Genomic DNA, 17,606 nt, shown 5'->3' with positions numbered 1-17,606 from the left:
CAAAGCCGCTGCCCTTTTTAATCCTCTTTTGCTTCTACTGAAGTCGCTGCACCACCTAGTGGTGATGCCTCAGTATTACCTGGACCTTCTAGGAAGCTGGAAATACAGCGCTGCATTTTATTTCAATATTCCGTGCTTTTCTTTCCTGTCAGGTTTGTCCTGAGGGATCCGCTGAGGAAATCGTCACGAGGCAAAGACCGTACTGAGTGGAGTGGACTGAAGAGCAGACAGGATGCTTATCTGACATTGACTTGGTGAGTTGTGTGTCGGAGAGAGAAACACACAAACTCTGATTAGGATTAAGAGCTGGGGAAGCTTTAAGGCAAGTACAAATTTCACCACCTGTTCTATCAGCTCGAGCCAGCGCGCACACACACACACACACACACACACACACACACACACACACACACACACACACACACACACTAAGGCCTGCAAAGCCGCATGAACACCTGCTCATCCTTGCTCTTAAACACACTCATCTTTTCCTTGTTTTTTGACTTGCTTTATCTTGACACAAAGATGATGTGTGGCATAAATAATTTAAATAAACAAATCAGAAATCTGCTTCTCGTTCTTTGTTTAATAGCCACACACACACTTCTTTGCGGAAGTTCCTCAGAGATAACTACACGATTTCCGCGAGGTTTGAGAGATTTTTCAGTCGTAAACACGGCTACATGATTCTTTCTCCACACAGTGATGCCACTGATCACTTCAGCAGGGCTTGTGTCTTTGGCTGATTGGTCAGTGGTCAGCTGCATTTTGAAGGCTACTGGACGTGTATGGATAACTTTTAAAGTCAGAGAGTTTAAAGTCACTTATAACAGAGACTTATAAACTTTTATAATTATAACAGCGCAAAGTCAAACCATAACAAAATGTTGCCCTTGACAGCAGTACCAGCTGAGATATACTGTGATTTTTGACTAATTGTGTATGTGGGTGGGTGGGTGGGTGGGTGGGTGCAGGCTGCCAGGAAGGCAAACGCGACCAGATGAGGATGATGATGATGATGATGATGATGAAACTACTGCGCTAGTGCCAGATGGTTTGGGAATGATGGACGTCCCTAATGGCCAACCCAGTGTCTCCACTGCTATCACCTCAGAGGTCAGTTAATACACTGTGTGTGTGTGTTGTGACACTCAGCACTGACCAATTCCATTAGCTGATTTATATTTGGTGTAAGAAGAAAACTGTGCGACACCCTGTATGTGTGGATTCTCGTTCTGTCCCGCAGAAGAGCAGCAGTTCAGAGTCTCTGAGTGAGAAGGGCTCGGCTGAGCTGAAGAAAAGTTTTGATGCTGTTGTCTTTGATGTGCTGAAGGTCACACCAGAGGAATATGCAGTAAGACATGCTTGCTATCTCTTTGTGGGTGTGTGTACGTGCGTGCGTGTGTGTGTGTGCGTGCGTGTGTGTGCGTGCGTGTGTGTGCGTGCGTGTGTGCGTGCGTGTGTGTGCGCGTGTGTGTGCGCGTGTGTGTGCGTGCGTGCGTGCGTGTGCGTGCGTGCGTGCGTGTGCGTGTGCGTGTGCGTGCGTGTGCGTGCGTGCTAGAGAAAGAAATGTAGTGACATACTGCAAACTAATACTCGTTGTGCTTCAGCTGTAATCCTACTTCCACCTCCACCAATCAAACCCTCTACCAATCTCTGCTTCAATCCCACCGCCTCCTGACCAATCAAGCAAGCCCTCTTCCAAACAGTAAAGCCCTCTCACGACTAATCCCACCCCTCTCACGACTAATCTCACCCCTCTCACGACTAATCCCACCCCTCTCACGACTAATCTCACCCCTCTCCTGACTAATCTCACCCTCTTGCAACTAATCCACCCCTCCCCCGACTAATCCCACCCTCTTGCAACTAATCCCACCCTCTCCCAACTAATTCCACCCCTCTCCCGACTAATTCCACCCCTCTCCCAACTAATTCCACCCCTCTCCCGACTAATCCCACCCTCTCCCAACTAATTCCACCCCTCTCCCGACTAATCCCACCCTCTCCCAACTAATCCACCCCTCCCCCGACTAATTCCACCCTCTTGCAACTAATCCCACCCCTCTCATGACTAATTTCACCCTCTCACAACTAATCCCACCCCTCTCATGATTAATCCCACCCTCTCCCAAGTAATCCCACCTCTCTTCCAACTAATCCCACCTTCTTGCAACTAACCCCACCCTGTCCTGTCTAATCCCACCCTCTCCTGAACAATCTTTCTCTTTCCTGTCTAATCTCACCCACCCATGCGACACATCCAGCATGCTCCTACATCAATTAGTACATTCCCCACAAGCTTCATCCCTCCCAGTTTTAGGATTCTTTGCCCACCCCCAAGTCCCATGTGATTTCCACGTGAGGGAATGCGCTCTGCTGTACTGTAGAGTAGCCTGGCCACATTGGCCTCAGTAATATTTAAAGTATGCTAGCAATGCCTTTTCGCTGTCTGCATTAAATATAGCGCAAAGAGCCGGAGTGCTTCATTCAAACTTACCCGTCGTCTAACTATTTAAAGTCCCTTCATCGTAATGCAACACCAGAGCAGGAATTCAGTCCCGACAGATCCACAAATGCACACAGCATTGCCGCTTCACACCTCCAGGTTTCCTCTGGGATCGCTGGGATCAAAAGCTTGGAGATTTGCTTACTGGTGTCCTGTTCAGAGCGTATTCCCTCCTCTTACCCAGTGATCCTGGGCTCAGTTCCATTGATATCTGGACACTGACCAGGAGGAAGTGCTTAGTTAAGATCAGAATGAATACACATCCAGCTTCATTGAGCAATTGTGTATGGTTATGCAGTTATCCAGTCAGCCAGTCACGTGGCAGCAGTGCAGGAAATCATACAGGTCCAGCTCTAATGTTTCTGGAGTCAGTGTTCATGTCAGAATGAATCTGTGACTACTCAATACTGAGAATTTACTTCTGGGATTTTCACACACACACACACACACACTAGTCTCAAGGTGCAAGAACATCCAGCATGTGGCTGCACTACAGGTGGTTGATGAGAGAGATCTGAGGAGATTCATCAGCCTGGTCTGAGCTGACAGGAAGGCTAGAGTGACTCAAATAATTACTCTTTATAGCTGTAGTGACCAGAAAAGCATCTCTGCATACATAACCTGTGACACTGTCCACACCAGAGGCTAAGATCCCCTCTTCTTGGGTGTGTAGAGGGAGCAGAGGTCTCTGGTTGCTCCTCATGGTTTGATATGTCGTGCTTTCTGAGATGTTCTTCTGCTCATCCCGGCTGTAAAGAGTTGATTGTGTTAGCGTAGCCTTTCTCCAGTCTGATCTCTGATTTATACTGAAGCTCTTGATATTTTCTGTATTGTGATGCTGGCCTCTGATTGGCTGATTTTGTATGTCTGCAGTAAATGTGCATGTGTTAGTAATAAGGTGGCTTTTTATTTTCTTCAACAGAGCAAGAAAACCGTCGAGTGTTTTTTGTTCCCGTCACTAAACTGTAAAGAGATTTTGTAGAGTTGCGTGCAAATAGAAAGTTGAATGCGAATGCAGTTACATCAGGAGACAGCAGTAGTGCTTATTTATCCAGCTGACACCGCATCAGTCACACATCCTGTTAGAGTTTAGAGAGAGGACGAAGTAGCCTGCAGGTCACACAGTGCATACTTAAACCTACACACCACCCCCACACCACCCACTTACTGAAGAGTTTTGGCTAGAGGTTGAAGAGGAAAAACCTGGTATTTAACAGATTATGTATTTTTCCCCCCTTAGGGTCAGATCACACTTATGGATGCTCCAGTGTTCAAAGCCATCCAGCCTGAGGTGAGGATACAAGTGCTGCTGACAAACTCACTCACTCTCTCACTCACTCACACACACACACTCATGTTTTCACACTCACACATACACATGCTCTCTCTGTCTCTCTCTCTCTCTCTGTCTCTCTCTCTCTCACTTACACACACAGACACACACTCATGTTTCACACTCACACATACACACCCTCTCTCTTGCTTTCTTCTCTCTCCCTCTGTCCCCCCCCTCTTGCTTTCTTTTCTCACTCTCTTTCTTCACTCTCTTTCTCTCTCTCTCTCTCTCTCTCTCTCTCTCTCTTTCACACACACTCATGTTTTCATACTCACACATCCCCCCCCCCTTAACTGCTCTCAAACTTCTCTACCATCATCTTTGGCAGTTCTCATTCTCACCACTAGGGGGCGATGAGTCCTTTATTAATTCACAGCCCCTTGCTCTGTGCAGGTTTAAGCTCAGCCTTATTGTAAAAATTTGTCTTTTTTATTTTTGTGCAACATTTTGGACTTGCTGTAGTGGAAACCACACACACACACTCTGTGACTAATTTCGTCATCCTAAGGTGCTTCCCCATCATAAAGGACAAAGTACTGGTGAAAAATGGTTTTGTTAGTGAGAAAATATTAGGAGATTTATGACGTATTAAAGTTACAAATATTCACACTCTAGTGTAGCTTGATTTTCTGCCTCAGGTCGAAGCACACAATCTCCTCACACTGTTTTTTTTTATTGCTGATGATGAACATGATCTAAAGAGGAATCTAGGCTTGTCGGTCCATCCGTACTCGCTAGGACTGTGAGAATCCTTTTTCTGGGGGAAAATCTTAAATGTTAGCACATGTCTTAGTGATGTCTTGCAGAAACTTGCAGTCAGGGAGTCTGTTTTTGTTTTTGTGTTAATTGTTGAGGATCTGTTAGCCAGTCCTCCTGGAGCTTTAATAGGGCAGGGAGGAGACGCTGTGGATTTAAAATTCAGAAGTTCCTTATCCCAAATTAAACATTCTTTTCTGTATTTTGAATTCCAAGTTCCAAATTCTGAATTGCTAATTCTGAGTTCTGAATTCAGAATTTCAAATTCCATCTTTAAGTTCCATGTTGCGAGTTCCCAATTGTAATTTTCAATTTCTGTGTTCCTGATTCGAAATTCTGAGTTCCAGTTTCCATATTCCGAGATCCAAATTCTGATTTTCGACTTATGAGTTCTAGATTCCACGTTCTCCATGTTCCAAATTTCGAGATCCAAATTCTGATTTCCGATTTCCGAGTTCTAGATTCCATTTTCTCCTTGTTCCAAATTCCGAGTTCTGAGTTGCCAATTCTAATTTTCAAATTCAGTGTTCAGAGTTCCAAATTCTGAGTTCTGAATTCCAAATTCCAAGATCCAAATTGTGATTTCCGACTCCCGGGTTCTAGATTTCATGTTCTTCAAGTTCCGAATTCGGAGTTCCAAAGTCGGAGTTCCTGATTCCAGATTTCGAGATCCAAATTCTGATTTCCGACTTCCGAGTTCTAGATTCCATGTTCTCTGTGTTCCAAGTTCCAAATTCTGAGTTCTGAAGGTCCAAGTTCTGATTTCAGACTTCCAAGTTCTAGATTCTGTATTCCGAGTTCCAAATTCGGAATTCTGATTTCTAAATTTTCATTTCTGAATTCTAAATTCCAAATTCCGGGTTCCAAATGGTGTACTGAATACTTCTGGACACAGCCCTGTCTTTCTTCTGCCAGATGTTTCTGTGAAACTGTACAGAATTTCTATGTTCCTAAAAACTAGTGTCAAGTTCTGATGCGGACTCATCAGTGAAGAGGAAAATAAAAGGCAGAAGTGTGGAAATGTGTGTGAGAGTCTGTGATTGATTAGTCTTGGTGTGTTACAGCTGTCCTGAATGTTTTTCGGAATCTCGCTTTCAGACTCATTTACACAGTTATTTGGCGAGCGACGGTTCAACAGCACTGTGAGGTTTGGGTTGTTTGGCAGTTCTGACCTGTCAGCGTGTTTGTACTGCGATTTATTAAACCTCCTCCTGGCAGGAACTTCGGCAGCCTCGGCCCGTGACCTCCCGCTTTTCATGGATTAGATTCGTCCTGCGGTTCTCTCCCAGCTTCATTAGTCCTGTAAATACTTGCATTGTGAAGTTTATAATACGTTTTCACTTTCTGAGCTCACCATGAGCCACAAACGATCTTTGATGATTCAATTTCTTACCAAGCATCCTTGGAAATGTGAACACACAATTGTTGTAATAGGAAATGAATGTTCTTTTTATTGTATTTGCTGAAAGGGGTGAGAAAGCTGCAGCGCTCAGGCCTGAGACATGATGAGTACAGCTCTCATTACAGTGTGCATCTTTACTGGTAGGAGTTTAAAAGAACCCTGGGCTTGCAATTCCGCCAGTTCGATTTTGCGGGAAAAACCCCGCTGTACTTGATTTTGTCTGCGACAATCACACAATATCCTGGAGGGAGCTGATTTTTGTCTTTTCTTCTTTAAGAGTTCTTTAAGATTTAAGAGAGTTCTACAGACTTGTGTTCTATAAGAGCAGCTAATCAGTGAGAGTGTACGTGTGCTTAGAGCAGAAAGCACACACAGAGACCGGACATTAGCATGCGTCCTAGGTGAACCGCTCGTAAGTGGACAGAGCTAAGCACAGGTGTGAACAAGGTCCAGTGTGTCTCAGGACATCCATATCTCAGTGTGTGTGTGTTCATGGCTACTCACAGCATTGCTCTGGTATCAGGCTTATTTTATAATATCGAACCTTGGTGCGTTTGCGTGCATTTTACATCATCTTAACACTCAGTGGTGAACACAACTGTATCCACTAACCGTGTTTAAAATCCCACAATGTTCCCTTGCCACTCATGCTACACGTCGTCTCATCATCGGCTAAAACACACACAGGTTACTTTACTTCCTGAACAAGTGCAAGAGCGTTCACATTTACAGGAATTGCAGCACAGTTCCAGTGCAACTGAACTCACACCACCTCCTATAGGTCTCGGGTTCGGTACAGTGCTGGTCCACATGAGCAATTTTTCGTGTGAACTGTGTTTTTGTTTTAGACTTAACAGTCAGCGTGAAAGCTTCCTCAGATACGATCGCTCAAACCACCTCCAGCACCGACCCGACTCGAGTCACTGCCCTGGCGGGAAAATGCACACACATTGTAAGATCCAGTCACTGGAAATGACACTGAAGTCTAGATAAAGGTGATTGTAAATACCAGCAGCATCTTTTCCTAGCTTCTTTCACCATCTCGTGTCCTGTTTGTTTCTGTGATTTAGCCGAAATATCTGAAACAGTTTCTACAGGTACGCAAGAGAGGATGCACATCACTTCATAATTCGCTCGAGATGGTTCTGTGAACAAGGCATGAGAAATTAGGAAGGATTTCTGCATCTGAGGGAGATTTCTGAATGTGAAATTCAAAGCACTAAAAGACGGAGAGTATAAAAGTCTGAAGGGATGTGGAGTTCATTATCAGGGAGTCTGTTTGTGTTTTTGTGTTATTTGAGGAGGATCTGTTAGCCAGAGTCCTGCTGGAGCTTTGATAGGGCAGGGAGGAGACACTATGGATTTAGAATTCCGATACAAGTTCCGAATTCTAGATTCTAAGTTTCATATACCGAATTAAAGATTCAGAGTTCCGTGTTTCGTAGTGTTTCTAAGTTCCAAGTACCAGATTCCAAATTTCGAGATCTGAAGTTCTGACTGACTTCTAAGTTCTACATTCATTTCATTCAGTCAATTTACATTAAGAATTCCATGTTCCGAGTTTCGAATTCCACATTTCCAATTCCATGTTCTGGGTTCCAAGTTCTGAATTCCAATTTCCAAATTCTTAATTTCGAATTCCATGTTCCGAGTTCTGATATCTAAAATCCAAATTCTCACCTCAAAATTCTGAATTCTTAAATTTCTAATTCCAAATTTTGAGTTTTGAATTCTGATTTCTAAATTCTGAATTCCAAATTCTGAATTCCCAGTTTCAACCCCCCCAAAATTTCGACTTCCAAATTCAGAATTCTGAATGCCGTGTTCCGAGTTTTGTATTCAACGTTCCATTTTTCGACTTTCGAGTTCCAACTTCTATATCCAACATTCAAATTTCCAAGTTCTCTCTCTCTCTCTCTCTCTCTCTCTCTCTCTCTGTATACACACACTAATGCTTAGCAGCTGGATGTTTATGTTGCTGTAACAGGGGAGTGATTTTGCAGGCGTTGTTTTGCTGCATGGTTACAACATACGGTCACGTTAGACCTCAGCTCAGCTGTGTCTCAACCCCGAGCCTCAACTCTCACTGAACACCAACCATCACACAAAAACCAAACACACTGCTGCCATACACACGATCATCTGCTGCTCTTACAGCTTCATGCTGCTTGTTGAGACACGCACACACACATTTATATATACATGTATACAGTAGCTGCAATATAAAGTTATGGCTGTTGTATGAAGATGGAGGGCGAGCTCTGAGCCAGGACGTGTGTGTGTGTGTGTGTGTGTGTGTGTGTGTTTGGGGTTTTGTCTTTGTCTCTAATTCTAAAACATGCAGTAACAGGATAACTGCGGAGTCTGTAGTGGCTCTCCAGAGAAATAAAACACAGCCCTGGAACATTCATTCACTGTACTGTTCTGGAAATGACATTTTGTTCATAGATTCATAAGCTGGAGGTGGAGGTCATTCAGAGGCAAGACATGCACGAGACGTCAATTTTTAACAGCGCTTCGTTATATTTTCCTCGTGTCTGTGCGTGTCGATGTTTGCAGCAACAGAATGCAAGACTTCCTGTTCTTGCTATGACTATTCCCTTGCCAGCACTTATCTCTTTTCTATCAATTATACACCTGGAAAGCTTCACCCCATCTCACACACACACACTTTCCACATATCTAATGCTTCACCAAGCGTTTTTTCCTACCTGTCTCTCCCATGATGGGTTGCTTTTTTTGGGTTAGCGCTCGCTCTCCAGTTTTCCAGGCATGGCCATAAACCGCCTGCTGGGACGGCGATTTGTCAGGGCTTTGTGTGCTTTTTGGATGAGGAGCACAGGGAGAGCCAGTGTCTGAAACTCTACTTTAAATCATCATCTGTCTCGCTGCAAAACTAGCTAGACGCTAGAGCTTTATATCAGGGTTTCCCAACCTACCTTTTTTTTTTGTTCCCCCCTCCCTTTTGTCAGCTGAACCTCTTCAACCTGAATTATTTGCTTTAAGCACCACTTGAGACTTCAGGTCAGTTAACAGTAGGGGAAATGTCCATAATAAATGGCAAAGCTTGGTACCTTACAGTGTGTGAAATGCTTTGCCAGTGTATTGTGATGTCATTTCTACAACATGTGTAATCAATTCGGCTTAAATAAATAGTCTTAGCGAAGCAGAAAATGGCTAGTCTGATGTACATGGTGCTTTGGGTTCGTTATTTGAGTGGATCATTTGCACTTCACCACATCACACTTCTTTATCGCTCACTTGTATGAACCCCTGCAGCGGCAAGACCACAATTCAATTCAGTTGTATTTGTGTAGTGCTTTAAACAATGGACATGATCTCAAAGCAGCTTTATAGAGCATTAGAAATGTAGTTCCAGATTAATATCAGACTTACACTGAACAGGCATAACATTATGACCACTTGGGCATCCTGACGGCTATGCGGCCCCATACGCAACAACCTGTGATGCACTTTGACACCTTTCTATCAGAACCAGCATTAACTTCTTCAGTAATTTGAGCAACAGTAGCTCGTCTGTTGGATCAGATCACACGGGCCAGCCTTCTCTCCTTACGTGCATCATTGAGCCTTAGCCGCCCATGACCCTGTTGCCGGTTCACCACTGTTCCTTCCTCGGACCACTTTTGATAGATACTGACCACTGCAGACCGGGAACACCCCACAAGAGCTGCAGTTTTGGAGATGCTCTGATCCAGTGGTCTAGCCATCACAATCTGGCCCTTCGTCAAACTCGCTCAAATCCTCACGCTTGTCCATTTTTCCTGCTTCTAACACACCATCTTTGAGGACAAAATGTTCACTTACTGCCTAATATATCCCACCCACTAACAGGTGCCATGATGAGGAGATCATCAGTCTGATTCACTTCACCGGTCAGTGGTCATAATGGTTATGCCTGATCGTTGGTGTATGTTTAAATGTATTTGTGTTTATGTGCAAGCCCTAGGTGATTGAATCTACATATGAATCTACAATACACTACTCTCACTACTGGAGATATAAAGACTCCTGCTGTAGAGGAAAGTGAATCCTGAGTGGTAGATCATGCTGCTTCATATTGTGTGCACCGGAGATGCTGACTCAGAACAACTGCTGTAATGCTGTGAGCTTACACGTACCTGTATCTGTCACAAGGTGAAGAATAAAATTAGAATGGGCGTGTCCCAAATCGTAGTATGTTGAAAGGTGTATCCTAAAGGAACCTGGTCTGCTATTTGTGAAAGATTTACAGTGGAGCCAGTGCATGGTGTAGGTAGACATGATGACCACTGGATTGACCAGTTCAAGCTTGTGGACCAAATGTTGTTTAGGTCAAACATGGCTGTATTTGTTGTTCCTTATTCATCTCCGCTCTCTTTCTTAAACCTCCTAATAGATCTATTATAGCGTGTGAAGAAGAGGAGCTTCAGACGTCTGAATAAAGACGTGACCTGAAAAGAAACGTGTAAGTGTTTAGGAAGATCAGCGACTGATTCCTCTCACCGCGGGATTCCTGCCAGTTTTATGTGTTTCAGAAGACACTAAATAGTTTAGTGAACAGAGCCCACAGGCAGTCATGTTCCTTTCCCCTCGTATTCACCCTGCTCAAGCGGTGAAATCTCCGGGACCTGTACACCCGGGAGCTTTCTCCTGCTCTGACATCTTAGCAACCGAATCGCACATGTGTGCTAATGTCTAATGGAGGGAGAGAACACTCCCTCTCTAATCTTTACCAGATGTCTCTCTTTAATGTACCGTGTTAAAAAGTCGTCGTCATTCCGGCGAGGATCCCCGGTCATTCATTTAAACCTGGCGTCGGTCAGTTTAGTGCAAAGTGACAGCTCGTGGAGTTTATTTTTCAAACGATCGCACGCTCTAAAAATATCACGGTATTTCATGATATCGTGGTATTTTCAAGACCATTTTGTTTATTATTGACTGTTTATACAGAAGCCTCTCTGTGTGTTGGATAAAAACAAAGCAAGTAAAATGTGCTCGAATTGGTGTGTTTTCCCGTTAGATGAGAGGCATCAGGGACGTGTCTCATAATAGCGTCACGTAACAAAGAAAAAGCACTAAAGACCTAAGTCTCCTAAATCCCTAAATGCTTGTTTAATATGTTATTACACTGTAATTACATTGCACAGCATAATCCTCTTTATGCAACACCAGCTTAATCCTAAAGGGAGTTTAGAAATATATTCATTTTGTCATTATAAAGTGAAGAGAGAGTAGCTGTGAGGGGGGAAAAGTGCAGCTCTGATCCGGAAAAAAAAGCCACGGATAAATTAAGTCTGTTATTTGTGACTAACCGTGAAACCATGATGGCGTAACAAACCCCACTGACTTCTCAGGAGTCAGAACACTGCAAAGATGCTTAAACTAGGAGTCTTTACTCATCGAGACGTCGTACTGCAGGACGCGGCACAGCAGACGTGAGGATTTCACGCTGGCTGTTGATCACGAGCTCTCAGAGTTAATCATGACGCTTCTGTGCGGCTGCTGAGTTTCGTCCTGGTTGTTCTGACACACACACACACACACACACATGCATACACATTAGGCCTGATTGATGGTTTGTAATTAGTTCTGGCTGAGTTGCCCCCCCCTGCAGCTCTGTGTGTGGATGTGCGAGTGTCCTGGACGTTCTTTCAGTTACGACCTAATTCATCTATTAGGAAAATCTTAGCTCTATGTCGAGAATGATTTCTTTGGCCCGCTCCGTGGCGCTGGGGACACACGGCAACCCAGAAACATGCGAGGGGGCGCTTGTGGCCCGGTTGGTTAACATCTGTGTTTGTGTGCATGTTGCTATGCTGCAGTCTCTCTTGGCACGTTTATGATTCATTATTTTGTTTTTTTTGAGTGTGTCTAAGTGTAGCGTGGGTTGACCGTGTGTGTGTGGAGTACTGTGAGTATTTGGTGGTCGGTGTCATTATCAGCATGCAGCTGTGTGTGTGTGTGTTGAAATCTCTGCAGGAAACCTTCCTAAGAAGTGCTGTGTGTGCATGTGTGTGCACGTTTACTTACTGTAACTGTGATAATCAGCTATGGGAATATTATGATTAGATTTTGAAATTTGACTTGTCTGGTGTTATTGTGTCCACGTTGGATTGTTACAGTTCTTTCAATCGCGCATAATATTTGGTTTTTACTTCACTGCAGTACTGTTGGTTTATTTTAAATGAAATACTAAGGACATGCCAGAACCGAGACTCAGAAGACCATCTAGTAAAGTCAGCGCGAGTCATAGAAGCATGGCCATGAGTAACTCTCAGCATGATGCTACCACCCTCGTGCTTCACTGAATGATGTGCGAATTCAAGCCATGTGTATTTGTGGCCTTTAGTAAAGAGTGCTATCAGTTTCTGTAGCCGAGTATCTAATTAAATACTGTAGAAGAGTCTGGTGTTGCTCCTGTTTGTTTGGACTGAAAGCCTACAGCCAGATCAACCATTTCCTGATAAGAGTAAAGATCCATGCTGTGTGAAGAGCTTTAGAATGTCTTAAAAAAGCCCATTCAAATACAGTTAACTCTCAGTTCAATTCAATTTTATTTGTATTGCGCTTTGAGCGATATACGTTGTCTCAAAGCAGCTGTAATGAACATAAGAAACAAAAAACAGTGCAAAAAGTCCTAGATGTTAGTCAAAATCATCCCTAGTGAGCAAGCCTGGGGAGATTGTGGTGAGGAAAAACTCCCTTAGATGGTATAAGGAAGAAACCTTGAGAGGAACCTCATCCTCATTTGGGTGACACCAGAGAGTCGTCGTCTTCTTTCGGCTTTTCCCTTCAGGGGTCCCCACAGCGAATCATCTCTCTCCACCTATCTTCTGCATCCTCAACACTTGCACCCACTAGCTATATGTCCTCATTTATTACATCCATATACCTCCTCTTTGGCCTTCATCTTTGCTTCCTGTCTGGAAGCTACACGTCCAACATTCTCCTACCGATATACTCACTCTCCCTCCTTTGAACATGTCCAAACCATCTTAACCTGTCCTCCCTAACTTCATCCCCCAACATCCAACATGAGCTGTCCCTCTGATGTACTCATTCGTAATCCTGTCCAACCTTGTCACTCCCAAAGAGAACCTCAACATCTTCAGCTCTGCTACCTCCAGCTCTGACTCCTGTCTCTTCCTCAGTGACACTGCCTCTAAACTATACAGCATGGCTGGTCTCACCACCGTCCTGTACACCTTCCCGTTGATCCTCACCAATATTTTTCTGTCACACGGAACTCCCGACACCTTTCTCCAACCTGCCTGCACTCGCTTCTTTACGTCTTTCCCACATTCTCCATTACTCCGGACTGTTGACCATGATTAAATTTGGCAATGTTTTATGCCGGATGCCCTTCCTGAAGCAACCCTCTCTATTTATCCGGGCTTGGGACTGGCAAAGAAGTCACTGGACTGTGACCCCCTTGGTTAGATTTGAGATTAGATTTAGAGTGTGATTATAAATGATTCAAAACACTGAAGAGTGTGATTATCAACAATGTCCTTTCTATGGTCAGTTGTGTGATGCAGATACAGCATAAGTATAATGTTAGTGTGTGTATTAATCAGGAGGTTGTTGTCCTCCTCGAAGTCCACAAAGGGTTGGCATCGTTGCTTTCATATACCCAAATCTTCTGGAAGCAGGATCCAGCTGGAGCCGGTCCATCTCTGGATGCCCCGCAGGGTTGACCTCCTGGGAGACTACCACCCTCACGCTTCACTGGAAACCATGCATCGCTGAAGATCTGTCCGTTCTGTCCAGCGTGGAATGATGAGTGATGTAGTTGAACTAAATGAGACTTTAATATTGATGTACAATTTCAGGGCCTGTAATAAAGGTACTGTAGGTTGCTGTGTACCCATTATCTCCTTCATTAAAGCTGCTCAAGCACTAATAATAATAAACGTCTTTTTCTGTTTTCCAAATTTTTTTTTATTTCAAAATGGATTCAGACAGAACCACAACTTGTTCCAACACTAGTTTGCACGGCTTTTATAGCACTCTTTTAGCACATCTCGTTCCGGCTCTGTGCAAAGCTCAACGCTTTTCTATTCCTCCGTCTCCTCCGTTTAACATGAGCTCACGTCCCGTCCGCATGCCTCCTGTTTATTTCTTCAGATCTTTGGCTCAGCGTGAGCAGTAAAACAGACTCGTGTTAGATGAAAGACATCTCTCGCTTGTTTGGCAGCGAGAGTCGTTCCCTCGCCCCCTCACTTTTAATTTCGATCTTCTTTTTTTTTGTTTGAAGGCAAATATTTTGCTAAACACACGGGGAGCACACTAACAGCCTTGGGTAATGTTGAGATTGCTTAACTGTGGATTTATTGCTTTGTTTGTTTGTTTCATGATAGGAACTCTCGAGTTGCGGCTGGAACAAGAAAGAGAAACACAGTTCAGCTCCTAATGCCGTGGCTTTCACGCGCAGATTCAATCAGGTAACACACACACACACACAGAGTCTGCTTTCTTTGACCTTTCTCTTACGAAACTCAAAGCCAGACAGACAGTGTGCTGGAAGGAGTCTGATTTATCTCCTTGGCCAGCACCTGATCGGAAAAATGACGTCATTGCCGTTGTCTTTTTCCTCGTTTGTGTACCATGTTCTTGGAACCCGGCCCCTTTTTTCCCCCCTCGGTGATAACACGCAGCATCTGGTGGATGAACAAGCTGATATCTCAGTCACTTATGCTGAATGGAAACGATCAGGACCTTTTATGTAGCATGACCAAATGTTTGGCTTCTTCCTCTGTAGGTAGTTAGCAGGAACATATTCACTGCCTCTTCACTGAGGTTCGTCTCACTGCCCCGAGTAAGGGAGCGGAATAAACCTTACACCTTGCAGTCGGGAGTCAGATTCATGGTTCAATTCTAGGTTCTGAAACTTGCCAGGAAAAGGGTTTAAAGAAACAAACAAACTCAGAAGTGCTGTATTAGCAAGTGTGTTAGTGGTTTTTATTGGTTACTGGCTCTGTATATAGAGGCTGGAGTGTTCCTGTGTGTAGACGCTTTAATAAGAAAAGGGCTACGTGTCCATAAATACACACATAAAGACAGTTTATTACACCTTGTTTAATATCGCCTGCAGTTTTCCCTCAATAGCCCCTTGGCTCTGTGCAAACGCACTGGAACGTAAACACAGCCATGCCGAAAGACACACACACACACACGTACTCTGAACATCACTCTCAGCCTCATTGGATTATCCAGTGATAGATGCTAGAAATCCCCCGGGATTTATTTTTTTTGCATAACGTCTGCTGGCTAAATTCAGAGGCTTTTCAGATCCGTCTATTTCTCTTTCCACAAACTCTCTTATTCCCCCTCTTCTTCCCTCTGTGTTTATTTTTCTTGAGTAACATGAAATGGCTTGTAGCTACCATTAGCAGTGTAACAGCCAGATGCAGAAACCATAAGCTCGAGCCTGCAGCTGAGACGGAGAACCAAAAACGAAGTCACAATACAAGCACATTCTGGTCAAATTAATTTCTTCACATTTTTCAACTTGGTAGGAAGTTAGGGTCAGGGCACGGGGTCAGATATGGCTCTAGCAGCTTGGCGGTGCAGAGGCTTGAACTCATGACCTTCTCATGAGGAGCCAGAAGTCTTAACCACTGAGTCACGACTGTAGAGAGACACAGAGAGAATCCATCCATTATGTTTCTTAAGCCGTTCATGTGAATTGCATTCGTATTTAAAGCTGGTTTATACTCTGCATGACTTTACGTGAGCATTTAGAAGCAACACCAATGAAAGAGCCAGTGTTCATCTACTCTTAACCCTTTTACCAGTAGACTGATGTTCTCCTCTTTGGTCTTATCAGACGTTTGTAATCAGTATAAAGAAATGAATGATTTTCTGGCTGTGAGTCTGATATAAAATGAGTCAGGACTCTGTTGGCTTTCAGTGTGTTTTTCCCGCTGTTGGAAAACCTTACACAGAATTTTACTGAAGATAAACACCTTCAGATTTTAGCTTCTTATGAACAAACACTTAGGGCATCACAGAGAGCAAGAACGGGTTTGAGATCAACGTTTAATTTGAAGATATAAACATTTTGTTTTTTTTTTTGTTTTTTTTTAGAACTTTCCTCGGAATATATCGCCTCGTAGTAGGAAATAGAAATACTAATGAAACACTAGAGATTCTTAAGTGTCTGAGTGTCTAGTTACATATGAGTCATAAACCACCACTGTGGAGCAACATAACAAATTAATTGGTAAACATGTACACAACAAACCAAATTCTGAAAATAGAGTTGAAGGATTAAAAGGCCTCCTGGTGGTCTAGTTGAAGGATCCCGTGCTCTCATTGCCATGGCCTGGGTTCGATTCCAGGGCAGGGCCCTATCCCAGCCACTCTCAGTGCTGGACCCAAACCCGGATAAAACGGGAAGGTATGCAGCGTGTAAAAATCTGTTTCAAATCATAACATGCAGCCCAAATGATCCACTGTGGTCACTCCGAACAGGAATGCAGCCAAAAGAACAACAGCAACAACGTTGTTGTTGTTCTTTCTGCTGCTCCCTATTCAGGGTCGCCACAGCGGGTCATTTCGGTTACATATTTCGATTTGACACAGGGTTTTATGCCGGATGCCCTTCCTTGTCGCAACCCTCCCATTTAATCCGGGCTTGGGACTGGCCCTGAGAGTTAACTCTTCAGTGGCTGGGTTAGTGTCCTGCCCAGGAATTGAACCCGGGCCACGGCAATGAGAGCACGGGATCCTGCAGCTGGACCACCAGGAGGCTAACAACAGCAACAACGTTCTAGGATTTAAAAAATCCTCCACTAGATGGCACACTGGAGCCAAAACATCCCTGTCAATCTCGATTCCGCGCAACGAGTTAACTGTTACGGCTAGTTTTTAGACTAATGGTATTCTTAGTCCGTGGCCTAGCGATCCTGTATCAGGGTGCATTTACTGATTGAGACTTTAAAGCACTTCAGTACGATGCTCTGGATCAGGACGTCTTCATAACTGGTGGAAATGTAAAAATGTTCAATAGCTTTCTGATTTCTAAATACTACTTAACATCCACCTGGCTAGCTATGAAAAGGCTGCATGTGAATAAAACAGGAGTGTCCAGTCTAATCCGGAAAGGTCCAGTGTGATAGTGAGTGCAGGTTTTTATTCCAGTCAAGTAGAAGCCACAGTCGAGTCTGTTGAAAGATCAGCTGATTAAACAGCGGAATCAGGTGAAGCTCCTGCTGGACTGGAATGAAAACCCGCACCGGACCTGTCCAGATTAGATCAGACACCGCTGGACCAAAGATTATTTAGATATCTCGAACCTCAACCGAGAGTTCAGCAAGAGTTCAGCAAATCAACGTGGCCGCTCACGGCATAAACAGTAAACTAAGAAACATTTACATACCTTTAAAGGAGTTATATAAATATTCACTTTATGTTAATCAATATACAGACACGTTTCGTTAAATCTCTAAGACGGTTTGTTGATTTAAGGAGGAGAATTTACATCACTCGTTACAGTTAGATGGTGAGCTTGTTGCTTGTTTTTCCCCCAAACACACAGAGCTCAAAAAATGATGTCATGACAGATAGTAATTGGGGAAATCTGTTTTTTGTTTTTT

At 43.8% G+C, this 17,606-nt stretch overlaps 1 protein-coding gene across 3 annotated transcripts in view; it reads left to right on the top strand.

Moving 5' to 3' along the window:
• Positions 1-17,606, top strand: part of ralgps2 (Ral GEF with PH domain and SH3 binding motif 2) — a 127,738-nt gene that overhangs the window by 55,649 nt on the left and 54,483 nt on the right. For 2 of the 3 annotated variants that reach the window (XM_058379429.1, XM_058379428.1), the window contains exons 2-6: positions 153-254; positions 975-1,116; positions 1,247-1,354; positions 3,750-3,800; positions 14,367-14,450. In XM_058379429.1, the coding sequence (XP_058235412.1) occupies positions 153-254; positions 975-1,116; positions 1,247-1,354; positions 3,750-3,800; positions 14,367-14,450 (487 nt within the window). Of the gene's footprint in view, positions 1-152; positions 323-974; positions 1,117-1,246; positions 1,355-3,749; positions 3,801-14,366; positions 14,451-17,606 lie in introns of all 3 variants that reach the window. The other variant, XM_058379430.1, reaches the window with a different exon arrangement.

This window comes from Hemibagrus wyckioides, linkage group LG25 (assembly GCF_019097595.1).
Source record: "Hemibagrus wyckioides isolate EC202008001 linkage group LG25, SWU_Hwy_1.0, whole genome shotgun sequence".
Lineage (NCBI taxonomy): Eukaryota > Metazoa > Chordata > Actinopteri > Siluriformes > Bagridae > Hemibagrus > Hemibagrus wyckioides.
The sequence above is the reverse complement of the archived record's forward strand: the minus strand, read 5'-3'. Positions and strand labels throughout refer to the sequence as shown.